This window comes from Bubalus bubalis, chromosome 1 (genome assembly GCF_019923935.1).
Source record: "Bubalus bubalis isolate 160015118507 breed Murrah chromosome 1, NDDB_SH_1, whole genome shotgun sequence".
Classification (NCBI taxonomy): Eukaryota; Metazoa; Chordata; class Mammalia; order Artiodactyla; family Bovidae; genus Bubalus; species Bubalus bubalis.
The window spans coordinates 22,594,281-22,610,361 of NC_059157.1; the positions used below are offsets into that span (position 1 = coordinate 22,594,281).

Here is a 16,081-nt window from a genome sequence, read left to right on the forward strand (position 1 = left end):
GTCAAAGGGTTCACTTTGTTGCTTGCATTACTTGAATATCTTACTTCAACTAATCAAATTATTTCTACAAGTTCCAATCTCCAACTTCATGCTGTGCCACAGAGCCCTGAACTCCAAAGTTTCTACAGTCATGGACCCCCACAATGAAACTTCCACACACCTGTAATATAGTGTGTATTGGGGAGAAAGATGGATTGACATGTTAAAATCAAAGACTTACCTTATAGTAATCAAGTCACCTTCCCATAGTAGGAACTATTTAATACAATTTTCTATTCTTGGATTCTGTAAATTGCAAGGATTTGAATTAAGGAGTGTTGTGGAAAGTGAATTTTGGAGTTATTCATTAGGAGTGAATTTACAAAAATAAGCACTGGAGGATGGAAGAAACTATGTTCTGATGTCAGGGTAGCTTAACAGTCTAATATAAATAACTAAATATTAACAGCTGCAAGGGAATGTGACTAAATTCCTTAAAATAAGAATCTGATGGAGTAAACACATTTTCAACATGTTTTCTAACAGTTGTATGTTTTACTGTTTAAGCAGGGATTTTTAATTTAATTTCTACCATCCTTAAGTCTTAATCTCCAATAAAAAATACATAGATATAATTCTGTAGATGATATTCCAATGGAAAGTGAATTCATTCTCAGCATTAGGCATCACAGTAGTTTTTATTTAGGATGTTTGAATTTTAGCAGTCTGAGTTAAGTATAAAGTGAATGAAGCAAACAAAAATTGTACTATTAGAACCTAGTGGATATTATGTCAATTAAAAAAAAAAGATGGATTCTATACCATCAGTATGTCCCTCTTAATTCTATCTTATATTGCAATAAATTAGATGTTTTGTTAAAAGCAAATACGTCACATGCAATAGCCAAGTAAATACTACATCAGGCCATTCAGATCTGACAAATGATGGTATAATGGCATTTTGTTAATTCTGTAAAGATTCTATTGCTGAGAGCTTTCAAAATTACCTAATGTACAAAATTCTAGACTTAGTAGACAAAGAGTAACAACACATTGAATTTAAAGAAACGAATAAAACTCAGGGTGGGATTCTGTCTTGTATTGTTAAAAACCATGTATTGAATTGAATTTTTAGTAAAGCAAGCATTACATAATGCTTTAAAATTTTAAAATTCGGGGATAAAAGTTTACATCCAAAAAGATGAATGGAAAATTGTGCTTTCAGACTGTAGAATTAGTTTTCTTACAGGGTTAACCATGTCATCTTGCCATTGGATACTGGGAATTTCATCTATGTAAATGTATATATGTGCAGTCCATATCCAGGTCCTGCAAAAATCTAAAACTGTGTGCTTCACTTCATGTAGCAAAGGCACCTATGTTATTCTCCCTTCTGAGCAAAGATTATGATCCAGTTTTCCTGCTGAAGATGGTTCTTCCACTGTTCTGTCACTCACACTCGCCGGGTCGAGCAGCACAGAAAATCGAGGGGGAAGGTGGCCAGACTCCCTGCTTACCCCGGAAGGAGGTGCTCTGTGGACCATTTGGAGAAGCTCTGGACTGATCACGAGGGAAACGGAGCAGAACTGTGAAGCAGACGGACGGGAACAAAAGGCTATTCTGGTGTGAGGAGAGATCAGTCCTTCAGCTCCACAAGCAGATGTTGCTACTGGACTGACACGTGGACCCGACCCCGGCTGGAGACAGGTACAGTTTGCCGTTGGGGCAGACACACAGTTCATACACTGTCTGCCGAGAGTGGGAGGAACTCGGTGAAGAAGGGGAAAAGGAGCCGGTCGGCAGTTTTCCCAGCCGGATCGTATCCGCGTTCAAAAATATCTAGGGGAAAAGAAACCGCATTTTACTTCCTTTTAGCATTCTATATTCTTAAGAACTCTACAACATGGTCTAATAAGACCACAGGACAAACAATTCTGCTGGTTTAGCTGTCAAGCTTTGTGAAACCAACAAATTGTATTCCTGCGGTACAACCCGCCACCCCAGCCTTTGACACGTGGTGCGTTCAGAGAGTCTTCAGTCGGAAAAGCAAGATGATACAATCTGCTTAGGGGGCCAATCCAGTTATTCAGACGGCCCAGAAAATGAATGATTTTGACTGTCTCTTAATTTCACTTAATCTTGCCAGTCTAAAGAATATACAGAGAAATAAGGATGGTTAAGGACATGCCATTAGTGAAGTGATGGACAATTAATTAAAAAAAATTTTGACTCTCTGGTTTAATTTTTTAAAAAGTACTCATAAAATCATGTTGACTCACAGTAGACATCAAGTAGATAAAGTGCACAATAAACAACAGGTAATTAAATATAATCAGGTTTGAAGTCTCCATGAAAAAATATATTACCTGTACTTAACACCTATGCTGCTAAATCTTCTAACTTGCAAAATTACTTCACTTATTTCAAATCATGGACTCAACACTTTCCGGGCCAGCGATCATATCGTTCTGACATGCATGAGGAACCATCCAAAGAAAGGAACATTAGATCATGAATTTGAATGAGCAAAGAAACTGGACTCTTTCTAGCTATGTCTTGATTCTATTGTTATGTAGCTAATTATTGCCTACAGGCATCTCTAAATTGACAGGAAAATAAAGGAATACTCCATTTTCTACACCTTTTGCCTTCATCCTGAGTCCTAATCATTTCTTACTAGGACTCTTGCAGTAGCCCCCTAATTGGCCTCCCAGGGGCCACTCTTGTCCTCCTAGAGTCTATTATACAAAAGGCTGGAGTGAACTTCTAAGAAACACCAATCAAATCATGTCATATCATGCTCACAATTCTTTAATGGCCTCCACCACACTTAAAATGAATCTTGATTACTTTTCATGGTCCACAAGTCCTATAAGATCTGGCCTATCTTTCTAATATCATTTCCTTTAATTCTTCTTACTGGAGCGCTCACATTTTCTCAAACATACCAGAACAGCTCTGGCCTCAGGGATTTTTAATTCCTTCTGTTCCTAGCCTGAAAAATTTTTCTCCAGATATTTATGAGTAAGGATAGATATTAATGGGGTGGTTAGAAAACAGGGGTGAGGAGTTCCCTGGTGGCTCAGTGGTAAAGAATCTGCCTGCTAACATAGGAGACGTGAGTTTGATCCCTGGGTTGGGAAGATCCCATGGAGGAGGAAATGGCAACTCACTTTAGTATTCTTGCCTGGAGAATCCCATGGACAGAGGAGCCTGGTGGGCTATAGTCCATGGGGTTTCAAAAGAGTTGGTCACGACTTAGTGACTAAACAGAGAACAGGGATAGGAGGGAGATTTCCCCTGTTTGCCTCATTTTTTATATTAAAAAATTTTTTTTGAAATATAGAAATCTATGGCACATTTAGAATAAGCCAGAAAAATAATTCCTATACCATAGATGTGTATATTTAAGATAAATTTTAGATGTGAGCATATTTGTTCATGTCTCTACTAAAAAAGGTCACCTGCTAGAAGAGGACTTTCCTAACCTCCCTATTAAAGTGACACAAATCCAGCAATCTCCCCTTACCAGCTTTACTTAGCTCTATAATAACAGTCCCTTTCTAACACTATACTAAGTATGCATTCATTCATTGTTTCCTTCTCTTATCTGCAAGTAATATCTGTTAGGGCAGGACCTGTCATTTGTTCAAGATTATAGAACAGTGAATAGAATCATGCTGGTGCCAGTTGCAGGATAGAATGCTTTCCTGCACTTGTACATGTCTCTCTCCTCTAGGCTAAAATTCTCAGCCTCCACCAAACCCCAGTTCATGTTTCATCTTCCATGGACCTTTCCCTAGTGCCCCAAGATGGAAAGACTTCTTATTTGGTTCTCACATGGCATTTTATTAATATCTTTTTGGTTCATCGCTGGATATTTTATAGTCATATTGATATATTACTTTCCCTAATAAACCATGACCTTCATGAAGTCTGATTTTTTTTTATAACTTCACAGTGTTTGACCTTGCATGTATAGCTTCCATAAATACAAATAGATTTTTAATAAATGGATAAATTATGAAGTAAAAATGATTGCCTTTACCAACAGTATTCAAAGTTAAGAAAGCATAATTAAAGGTTTTGTTTGTAGGTATCAAATGCTGACATTTTATTACATCATAATTTTTTCCAGGTTAAGTGACCAGAAAGCAAACAGAAAGAAAGGACTTCTATTTTTTTAAGAAGATTTTCTTTTCCCCTGATGCAAAAGTTAAAAGTGTACAAAACTAAGCAAAAGAAAATGACAACACATTTTGGGGGATAAATGTTGGCCTCATTTCCTTAGTAAGCATAGAAACAGGTGCTACTGCCAATCCCAGTGGCTTTCAGAGGCTTGCTGACACCCGGCCACTTCACTGAGTTTTATAGTTTGAAACTGATTGTGTTTCTCTTGGTGCAGCCTGACTGAATAAATGTGGAGAGTAGCTATTTTTACACAAGCAGGGCATTCAGGCAGCAGCTCAGAAAGCAAGCCTAGCTGTTGTGGCCTCATCAATGGAGTTAGCCTGGAACCTCCTGTGTGGCCCGCTTCAGTTTAGCTCCAGCGGTGCCCTCCAGTTTGTGGGCTTCCCAGGGCGTGCTAGTGGTAAAGAACCTGCCTGCCAGTGCAGGAGATGTAAGAGATGCAGGTTCGATCCCTGGCTTGGGAAGATACCCTGGAGGAGAACATGGCAACCTACTCCGGTGTTCTTGCCTGGAGAATCCCACGGGTAGAGAAGCCTAGAGTGCTATAGTCCATAGGGTTGCACAGAGTCAGACATGATGGAAACAGCTTAGCATGCGTGCACTAGACAATATTTAGCTACATGAGAATACTTAATTCCATAAACTTCTGAGATCCACACTGTAGCCTCACCCACTTATGGGAAGTAGCTTTTATTAATAGAAAAATTAAAATTAATAGGATATTTGAAAGAGAAAAAAGAGTGGTTTACTGGTTGGTTAAAAATTTGTTCGTGTTTGTTCCATAACATCTTACAGAAAAACCTGAATGAACTTTTTAGCCAACAGGAAAGACTGAAGGCAGGAGGAGGAGACAACAGAGGATGAGATGGTTGGATAGCATGACCGACTCGATGGACATGAGCAAGCTCCGGGAGTTGGTGATGGACAGGGAAGCCTGGCATGCTGCAGTCCATGGGGTCACAAAGGATTGGACATGACTAAGCAACTCAACCGAACTAATTATATGGGAATGGATGATAACTGGCCCTTTGGTGGTGATTATTTTGTAGTGTATGAAGTGAAGTGAAAGTTGCTCAGTCATGTCTGACACATTGTGACCCCATGGACTATAGTCCATGGAATTCTCCAGGCCTGAATACTGGAGTGGGTAGCCTTATAGTGTATACAGATGTCAAATTATGATGGTGTACACCTGAAATGTATACAATGTTATATACAACTTTTACCTCACTAATAATATAAAATTACATAAGAAAAGGAACAAAGAAAAAAAGAGAAAAAGAAGAAAATGCTTATAAACAGTCTAATTCTAGTGAATTTTTATAATAAAATCCTGAATTTTGAGTTAGCCTTACAGATATAACATCCTTCCACAAAAGGGTAGATGATTGAATAAACAATGGATTTCCACATAAAAAATAGAAAAAGAAAGAAAGGAGAGGAAAAATAATGTTTTCTGGATTTGAGACAGAAGAGCAAGTTATGAAGCAAAACGGAGTGTTGTATATTCTTTTCAAACCTTCCATCTTCTCCAGGCTCCAGCAACTAGGATGGACCCGCTCACACCTCTGTCTGTTCTGCGTAAGGCAGCTATGTGACACTGCTCACTTCCCAGCTTCTAAAACTGATATTTTTATTCCATATTGCCCTATAAACTATATATTCCATTCACTCTGAAACTCTTCCAGGCAGTCAGACTAACATTCCTGAGCTTTTCAGTCAAGGCTCACTGTCTTCTCTCAACAAGAATGAGAGAAGACATTTATTTATTCCTTTCTTACCTATTGAAATCAGACCTACTGCTGTAGCAGAATATTTAATTAGTTTGGAAAGTAAAAATTGATTTCTCCTTCCTCTGTCATCTTGTAACATATATGTTATTAAGTTACTGCATTGCATATGTTTTACTACACTCAGTATTTTACATACAATTGTCATTCATGATGTTTTCAGAGCTGAATTTGAAATTCCTTGCAAAACTATGTCTGAGATGGTCAAAACTTTTGCAGTGTACAACTGTGTGTGCAGTTTTCTTCTTACTTATTTGGGCTACCTCAATATAATTTTTGTTCTGATCTTAGTGAATTTAAGTACTATCTAAGGGTAGGGGAGAAATATCAATAACCTCAGATATGCAGATGACACCACCCTTATGGCAGAAAGTGAAGAGGAACTAAAAAGCCTCTTGATGAAAGTGAAAGAGGAGAGTGAAAAAGTTGGCTTAAAACTCAACATTCAGAAAACAAAGATCATGGCATCCGGTCCCATCACTTCATGGGAAATAGATGGGGAAACAGTGGAAACAGTGTCAGACTTTATTTTTGGGCTCCAAAATCACTGCAGATGGTGACTGCAGCCATGAAATTAAAAGACGCTTACTCCTTGAAAGGAAAGTTATGACCAACCTAGATAGCATATTCAAAAGCAGAGACATTACTTTGCCAACAAAGGTCTGTCTAGTCAAGGCTATGGTTTTTCCTGTGGTCATGTATGGATGTGAGAGTTGGACTATGAAGAAAGCTGAGCGCCAAAGAACTGATGCTTTTGAACTGTGGTGTTGGAGAAGACTCTTGAGAGTCCGTTGGACTGCAAGGAGATCCAACCAGTCCATTCTAAAGGAGATCAGCCCTGGGTGTTCTTTGGAAGAAATGATGCTAAGGCTGAAACTCCAGTACTTTGGCTACCTCCTGCAAAGAGTTGACTCATTGAAAAAGACTGATGCTGGGAGGGATTGGGGGTAGGAGGAAAAGGGAACAACAGAGGATGAGATGGTTGGATGGCGTCACTGACTCGATGGATGTGAGTTTGAGTGAACTCCGGGAGTTGGTGATGGACAGGGAGGCCTGGTGTGCTGTGATTCATGGGGTCGCAGAGAGTCGGACACAACTGAGCAACTGAATTGAACTGACTGAAGGGTAAGGACTTCATATTTTTCTATATTGTTAATTGGTTGATCTGCTTTTTTTGTGACATAGTCAATGAAGCAAAGAGAAAGATATTACATAATTTCTACCTCTTCTTAGAAAAATTACATGCTATTTTATTCTAATAGAAAGTGATGTACTTTTCTGTATCTTTATTTTATTAATATAAAAAATGGCCACAGCTGAAAACCTTTGGCTATAACTTATGTATAGCAGAATACTCAATTCACAGTTAAATCTTAAAATGTAATTAAATTCAAGGATCCTGCTGATACTTTGAATATGAGAACGTAAGTAAAGTGAGCATAAATAGGAGTGGAATGGAGATTAATAATCATCAATACTTATTATGGGATGATTCATTATAAATCAGATCAGATCAGTCACTCAGTCATGTCCGACTCTTTGCAACCTCATGAATCGCAGCATGCCAGGCCTCCCTGTCCATCACCAACTCCTGGAGTTCACTGAGACTCACATCCATCGAGTCAGTGATGCCATCCAGCCATCTCATCCTCTGTCGTCCCCTTCTCCTCCTGCCCCCAATCCCTCCCAGCATCAGAGTCTTTTCCAATGAGTCAACTCTTCACATGAAGTGGCCAAAGTACTGGAGTTTCAGCTTTAGCATCATTTCTTCCAAAGAAATCCCAGGGCTGATCTCCTTCAGAATGGACTGGTTGGATCTCCTTGCAGTCCAAGGGACTCTCAAGAGTCTTCTCCAACACCACAGTTCAAAAGCATCAATTCTTCGGCGCTCAGCCTTCTTCACAGTCCAACTCTCACATCCATACATGACCACAGGAAAAACCATAGCCTTGACTAGATGAACCTTTGTTGGCAAAGTAATGTCTCTGCTTTTGAATATGCTATCTAGGTTGGTCATAGCTTTCCTTTCAAGGAGTAAGCGTCTTTTCATTTCATGGCTGCAGTCACCATCTGCAGTGATTTTGGAGCCCAGAAAAATAAAGTCTGACACTGTTTCCACTGTTTCCCCATCTATTTCCCATGAAGTGGTGAGACCGGATGCCATGATCTTCGTTTTCTGAATGTTGAGCTTTAAGCCAACTTTTTCACTCTCTACTTTCACTTTCATCAAGAGGCTTTTGAGTTCCTCTTCACTTTCTGCCATAAGGGTGGTGTCATCTGCATATCTGAGGTTATTGATATTTCTCCCGGCAATCTTGATTCCAGTTTGTGTTTTTTCCAGTCCAGCGTTTCTCCCAGTCCAGTGTTTCTCATGATGTACTCTGCATGTAAGTTAAATAAACAGGGTGACAATATACAGCCTTGACAAACTCCTTTTCCTATTTGGAACCAGTCTGTTGTTCCATGTCCAGTTCTAACTGTTGCTTCCTGACCTGCATACAAATTTCTCAAGAGGCAGATCAGGTGGTCTGGTATTCCCATCTCTTTCAGAATTGTCCACAGTTTATTGTGATCCACACAGTCAAAGGCTTTGGCATAGTCAATAAAGCAGATTTGAATGAAATGATTAACATGAAAAAAACAATGCTTTAAAAAAGATGTGAGATATTTAAGAAAGATTTCTCTCTTGCTGTGGTAGATTCTATTAATGTCTGCCCTCATCTTTACATGTCAGAAGGTCTGAAATGCTCTAGAGCATCTCTCTCAAATCACCCTTCCATGCTTTTCCTTTTCAGCTTGGCCTTTATAAACTCATTAAAAAAAAAAAAAGCATATGAAGAAATAAACTATTAAGGGAAGTAACTGGTAGAAACAGCATCACAACAAATTTAGGCCTTCAAGGACTTTGGGAATTATGACAAAAATATACAGAATCTATATGCATTATGTATCAGGTTTTGAAATAATTAAGGTAGAATTAAAAGCAAATGAGAGTAACTACCAAGATGTCCAAGCAGATTTGAACAACAACAAAAACAAGAGATGAGAATCTTAGAAATGAATGACAAAATTACTAAAATTAAAAGCTTGATGGAGGGATTGAAAGAGAGATTAGATACTAAGTAGGAACTGGGGCATGTAGATCTGAATAAACACAGAGTGAGGCACAGGGTAATAGAGAAATAGAAATGAAGAGGTGAGGCTAAGGGATGTGGAAGGTTAAAAGAATGAAAAGACGTATCTTCAGAGCTTCTGAAAAAGGCCTAAAGAACTAGAGAAAAAGGGGAGAGGGAATATCTGAAGACATAATGCTGAGGAATTTCCAAAATGGATAAAAATGTGATTCTGCAGACATTATGGTCACAATGTGTACAGAAAGTAAAGTAGACAAAATAAGTATGTGCCTATCACATTCCAGTGGAAAGCAGAAGACAAAGGGGTAAATCACGCAGTGAGAGAAAGCAAGGTTCTTTAAAGGAATGAGGACAATCGACTAAACAGACTCTTGGGTGAAATAAAGTGACACGAAAGAAAACCATCACGTATCTCTTTATCTGGAAAATAACTGTGCAAAATAGCAAAATAAATTTGTGACTTTTGTTTCTCTTTTAGAAAAACATAGGTACTCTTTCTACCGAAACAAACACATGAACTTTCAAATCACTTTGTGGAAAAACTTGTTGAAGACCAACACAGAACAAAGATAGCAAAGATTGCCTTCATTCTGGGTATTATCTTGGTGTTCGTTCTGTTCATCCGTTGATTTTGAAATTGCAGGAACTTAGTGCCCAACTTGCAACCAACTTATGAATGAGTATTTTTCAGTAGAAAAAAAAAAAACAAAAAACTTTGACTTATGAAAATAATATTTGGTTTACCCAGTCTCATATTCAAGAAGTATTCATATTTTCATGATTTGAGCCCTCTTATGATCCTATTAAGTAGTTCCTTATGCTTCCCTGGGAACCATAAGCTTGTAATATGATAAGAAGCACATGCACCCCCACCCCTGTCCCCGCCCCCAGATTAAAGGGCCAGTGTCTGCTCCTCAGAACTTACCTCCCCCTCCGTGGACTGCAAATGCAGCTCCTTCCTGCAGATGGCCTTGAAGTCTCCAGCTGCAGCACTCACCTGGACCCCCCGAGGAGCTTCCATTATCAAGGACCTGGTTGGTGATTCGAGCCTAAAAAAAATTAACAGAAAACAAAATCCCAAAAACCTTAATATTGAAAATATAATGCTAGTCAACTAAAACCAACAGGCAGGCATAAATACCAATGATTGCCATTAAAAAAAAAAATCTAAAATGGGTTTTACAAAGATTTTTTATTGTATTCTCTAATTTTTGGCTCTTTATGAAATTCTTTAATTGTTCACATCAATTCTTTAGTCTCATTTGTATAACGATTTAGTAACAGTTTCCTGTGTTGTTTCCCTTCACAATGCCCATGAAAAGTAGGTCGTGATAAGTTTACCAGTTTAAATCTTTTATACATTTTTGATATTAATGATGGAGTTTTAAGAACTAAATTTGTAGCAAGTTAGCATGTAAGTATCCCCCAATTGCCTTGCTAAGATGAGTTTTAACGAAAATCTTTACTATTGTGAACTTTCAAGTGTGCCCAAAGTTCTGTAAACTAAAAAATTCTCAAAGGGCTCTTTACAGTTCTAGAAATTAATTAAAATGAAGATAAGATATTTCCTACATCAACTGACCTCTATTAGCCCAAGAAAATGTCCTCAGAATGAAAGACATTAGTCTGAGAAGGAAAAATTAAATGAGGAGTGAGACACAAGTGTTTTAGATAGGCTGCAAAAAGGATAGTTGGAAGGCATTTCAAAATTATCTTCAAATATAAACCTAGAGAAAGAGCAAATGGAGGTAAAATACAGAAGCAAGAAAACAGTCATAGAAAGCACTCGGTGTGATAAGAGATCTTATCCTGGAGTGGGTCATTTTGGATAATAGCTCTGCTCTGGGGCTGTGATTGCCTGTGTTCTATTGACCACAGGACTTCAGAACAAAAGTTCCTTCAGGTTCACCTTCACCATCATCCAGACTAACTGGTCTCCTTGGAGGTTACAGACTGAGAACAGATTTGCAGAGAGAACCTCATGGAATAGTTTGAGCACTGAAGATCAGCTTGCTATCTCTCTCGATAATAAAGTTGAACTTAAAGACTTGAAAGTGATATTGAAGGACTAGAGCCGGCACTTAGAAGTGATTTTGATGCTTTAAACATTTTTCCACTCACCAGAGAAACTTTGAAACTTTGATTTCTGGGTCTTTGGGATATCTTCACAAAATCCCTGGAGGGGGCAGGTTTTGATTATATAAAAGTATTAGTCACTCAGTCATGTCCGACCCTTGGCAACCCCATGGACTATAGCCCACCAGGCTCCTCTATCCATGGGATTTCCCAGGCAAGGACACTGGAGTAGGTTGCCATTTCCTTCTCCAGGGGATCTTCCTGACCCCAGATCAAACCTGGGTCTCCTGGACTGCAGGCAGATTCTTTACCATCTGAGCCACCAGGGAAGTCCTTGATTTTATATATATATATATAAAAGAAATGTCTGTTTGGTTTTTCTTTAAACACAAATCACATGTTTTCATAGAATATTTGCAAACTTCAAAAAGAATTACTCATAAGTTTTTTGATTCATAATCCTTATATTTTGTACATAGCATCTAAATTTCAAAATCTCAATGTTTAAATGTATATTTATGTGATGTCCTATGATACACCCCCAAATATACTCCATCTTAAATGGTGCATCTGAGACCATTACTATTTCTATTTGGTAATTACCTATAACATTAAGTGTAATTACGTATGTTTAGACATGACTGAACCACTCAAACAGAAGTCAGGTAAGAATTTAACTAACATGGATTAATGTTCTGAAACAGATTATAAATCTGACAACTAATGAAACACAACTCAATGAACTTGGGGTTATTTTATCAAATAATTGATATGGTTTAGTTTACAAGGATAAGGGAGTAGGATACTGATATTTGACAGTAAAATATCTCTATTAAGTGTGAACATTTTTTGTACCATATTTCTACTAGCACATTAAAATATATTAAGTCCTTCTGGGCTTTTGAGTTTTTCCATTCTCATCCTTACTAATTCAGTTCAGTTCAGTCGCTCAGTTGTGTTGGACTCTTTGTCATGTGGTGGGCTGCAGCACGCCAGGCTTCCCTGTCCATTACCAACTTTCGGAGCTTGCTCAGTCTCATGTCCATCGAGTCGGTGATGTCATTCAACCATCTCCTCCTCTGTCATCCCCTTCTCCTCCTGCCTTCAATCTTTCCCAGCATCAGGGTCTTTTCCAATGAGTCAGTTCTTCGCATCAGGTGGCCAAAGTATTGGAGTTTCAGCTTCAGCATCAGTCCTTCCAATGAATATTCAGGACTGATCTCCTTTAGGATGGACTGGTTGGATCTCCTTGCAGTCCAAGGGACTCTCAAGAGTCTTCTCCAACACCACAGTTCAAAAGCATCAATTCTTTGGCACTCAGCTTTCTTTAATGTCTAATTATTTAATTAGAATTTCTAATTTTTAATTAATTTAATTAGAATTTCAAATTATTTAATTTAAAAAAATGTTTATTGTCTTCATCTTCATTTTAGACCTAGGAACTCATTTACAGTGTTGCCTTAGAGCGTTTTGCTAGCCTTGACTTAGGGGAACTCTATTCAAAGAAGCAAAGACTCAGACAGGACTTAGTGATTCAGCAACAACAGCAATTCAAAGAAGCAGTAAAGACGTAGAGCTGGCCAGACCTGGGTTCAGGAAAGTGAGCCAGCAGCAATAAACTTCAATTTTATCTTCTCTAAATATGCCTGCTTCCTTATAGGATTGTAAGAAATTCCTTAAATTGATTCAGGGAAATAAGAATGTAATGGGATAGTATTCTGAAATATAAGGGGATTTCCTCCCTTGTCCCATTTCCTTGCACCCTAAACCATCCCCCCATTCATTAAACATCATCCTTTGCAATACATTGTGGATAACAGAGCAGATAAACTGTTAAAAATCTTGAATTTCCTAATGTTATAAACATTTTGAATTGGAAAAAAAAACAGCTATTTATTGTGTTGAAAATGATTCAGCACATAAAAACAGAGGAGAAAGCCAATACCCATGAGACCTTGTTGTTTATTTCACTAGTTGGAGAACTGTTTTCTTGTTTCACAGGCTAGAGAAGATTTGAAGAGAAATGAACAGAATTGGTCTTGAATGGCTCTCTGTATTCTGCTACCTGAGGTCATTTTCTAGGTTGTGGGACCTTCTTTAGGTGTTAGAGATCTCAGGAGAGAGGGATATTTCGGGATAACTGAGAAGAGACCATGGATCCTCAAAAGAGAAAGGACTAGTGACCTGCAGTGACTGAGGACTTGGTGATGCTAAAGAGAACATCTTGGGAATTGGCAGTTGGATCATGAGGCTACCAACGACCAAATGTCAGCCCAGATAAGCGCTTTGGCGGTGCAGGCGTCTTGGCGCAATGATGCAACCGCCACAGAGCTGAATAGACTGGGACTTAGTGTCTGATATTGAGTGCAATGGAGACCAAACATGGAAATTAAAGTTTTGGGGGAATATTTTCATTTCTTATGAAGCTAATTTTGTACCCTAAGACAATATGTGTGTGTGTGTGCTCAGTCATACCCAAAACTTTGTGACTCATGGACTATAGCCCACCAGGCTCTTCTTCCATGGAATTTTCCAGGCAAGAATACTGGAGGGGGTTGACCTGCCATATATATTAAAAACTTATCAAGGGGTCAAGGGATACAGAAAACATGCTATATGATATATATATATATATATATATATATATATATATATATATATATAAATATAAAAATGCATTAAAAAAACTTATCAAGGACTACATATATACCTGCTCAAACCCAGGTCTCCTGCATTGCAGGCAGACTCTTTACTGACTGAGCCACCAGGGAAGCCAATATGCCTGCTATATGATATAAGTCATACATATTGGGTTGCCATTTCCTTCTCCAATAACTTACCAAGTGGTACATAAAACATAAAAAAAATGACAATTTTACAGTATGGATAAATCCTTCAGGTTCTGAAAGTGATTAAGATTTTGAATTAGATTTCCACTGTATGCTTTGCTAAGCTTGATAAAATTAAAACTAGTGATCACTAAGAAATGATATAAATTTTTATTAAAAATGCCCTGTTTTATATAGTATCCATCATTCAGATGAGTAATATACATTAGGAACTTTAATTATGGAGAATATGTAGGTAGAGTATATATTAAAATTTTATTAGACTATTTGGAGGATTTCATAATTTTATTTTCAAAGGAATACATTGTGGTAGTCAAATATTTCTTACGAACATGAAAATAAAAGTAAGCTGCAAACTATTTTTTATGAGCTTGCCTGACTGTTTAGCATAAGCAAATAAGTTAAATTTGGGGGAGAAAAAATTTCATAGCACAACCACAATGTATAGGTAGTGTTAGTCTCTCAGTTTTGTCTGACACTTTGTGACCCCAAGGACTATAGCCTGTCAGGCTCCTCTGTCCGTGGGATTTTCCAGGCAAGAATACTGGAGTGGGTTGCCATTTCCTTCTCCAGCCACAATGTATATGGAGACCTAAAATCTTCAAATTAACAGCATTGTGAGTGGCATAGATTCACTGTGAGCATTTACAGATGTATGTATTAATCTGAATCATCCAGTGTTAATAATTACATGTCTACTTATATTTACATTTAGACCCATTACCTAACTAAACCTGCACATCATCTCTAGGTCTTTCACTTGTTGAATGGGGAAAAAAACCACATTTTTCACGAGCGGTGTATAACTGCTACTGCTAAGTCGCTTCAGTCATGTCTGACCTTGTGCGGCCCCCCATAGATGGCAGCCCACCAGGCTCCCCCATTCCTGGGATTCTCAAGGCAAGAACACTGGAGTGGGTTGCCATTTCCTTCCCCAGTGCATGAAAGTGAAAAGTGAAAGTGAAGTCGCTCAGTCATGTCTGACTCTTATCGACCCCATGGACTGCAGCCTACCAGGCTCCTCCATCCATGGGATTTTCCAGGCAAGAGTACTGGAGTGGGGTGCCATTGCCTTCTCCATATTGCCATCTAGAATGCAAGTGTTAAACTTCATGAATTCTAACAACAGAAAATGATCTTTGCATTTAAGCATGAGGCATTTTTAAAATGTTCTGAATTCAAGCAAGCATATGATCATAATATTAACTATCCAAAGGACATTATAGAACAAGTAGATGTAGATACAAAATTTTAAGTAAATAAAATGTAGTTATGATATTACCAGTTATCCCACCTTATAAAAAAGGATTTAATGATTGTGTAACAACATATTTCATTGATTATTTTATAAATAATATTTTCACAGGTCTTTACTAGAAAGTTGGGTACTTCTAGCAGCTGTATTATAAAGTGCAGTATATAGAAAAGAATTTCTTTTATTGAAAGTGTGGCTACATACTATAGTATACAGTAATATAAGTTATTTAAAGGATGAAGTATTATAAGTTATTTAAAAGTAATATAAGTTATTTCCCAGAAGCAGTATAGGAAATTCAGGTATAAACTCACGGACACAATTATTACATGCAAGAGTTGCATCAATCTAATGAAAAAATTAAACATAGGACTTTGAATAAAAATCTCACAGATTGTACTAGAAATTTTAAATCCAGTTAACCTCACTGAGGCTCAGTTACCTAATAAATAAAATTACAGAGCACCTGAAATATAAAAGATTTTATTCATGGCAAAACATCATTGAATCTGTTCTTTATTAGTTTGTTAGCCATCTATTTATAGTAATATACTAAAAGCTAGTACTGGGAACTTATGCTATACTTAAAACTTTACATGGATTATCTTTTAATCATCCCACCAGCACTGTGAAATGTACTCTAGTAAGAAATGGAAATATTTCTGAAAAACTTTAATTTACATGTTTGGTCTCCATTGCACTCAATATCAGCACTCTAATAATCTATATTTTACCTAGAAAGTCTTTGAATTTTAGTGTGATTGAGTCATTTTATCAGGATTATTTAGCTACTGCAGATACTTTAGA

At 37.6% G+C, this 16,081-nt stretch overlaps 1 protein-coding gene across 1 annotated transcript in view; it reads right to left on the reverse strand.

Moving 5' to 3' along the window:
- Nucleotides 1-658: 658 nt before the first annotated feature.
- The window catches only part of SGCZ (sarcoglycan zeta), a 420,835-nt gene continuing 405,412 nt past the window's right edge, over nucleotides 659-16,081 (reverse strand). Inside the window, exons 5-6 of the mRNA XM_044937898.2 lie at nucleotides 10,020-10,143; nucleotides 659-1,818 (exon numbers count right to left, since the gene is read on the reverse strand). Of these exons, the coding sequence (XP_044793833.1) occupies nucleotides 1,624-1,818; nucleotides 10,020-10,143 (319 nt within the window). The 3' untranslated portion in view covers nucleotides 659-1,623. The remainder of the gene's footprint in view (nucleotides 1,819-10,019; nucleotides 10,144-16,081) is intronic.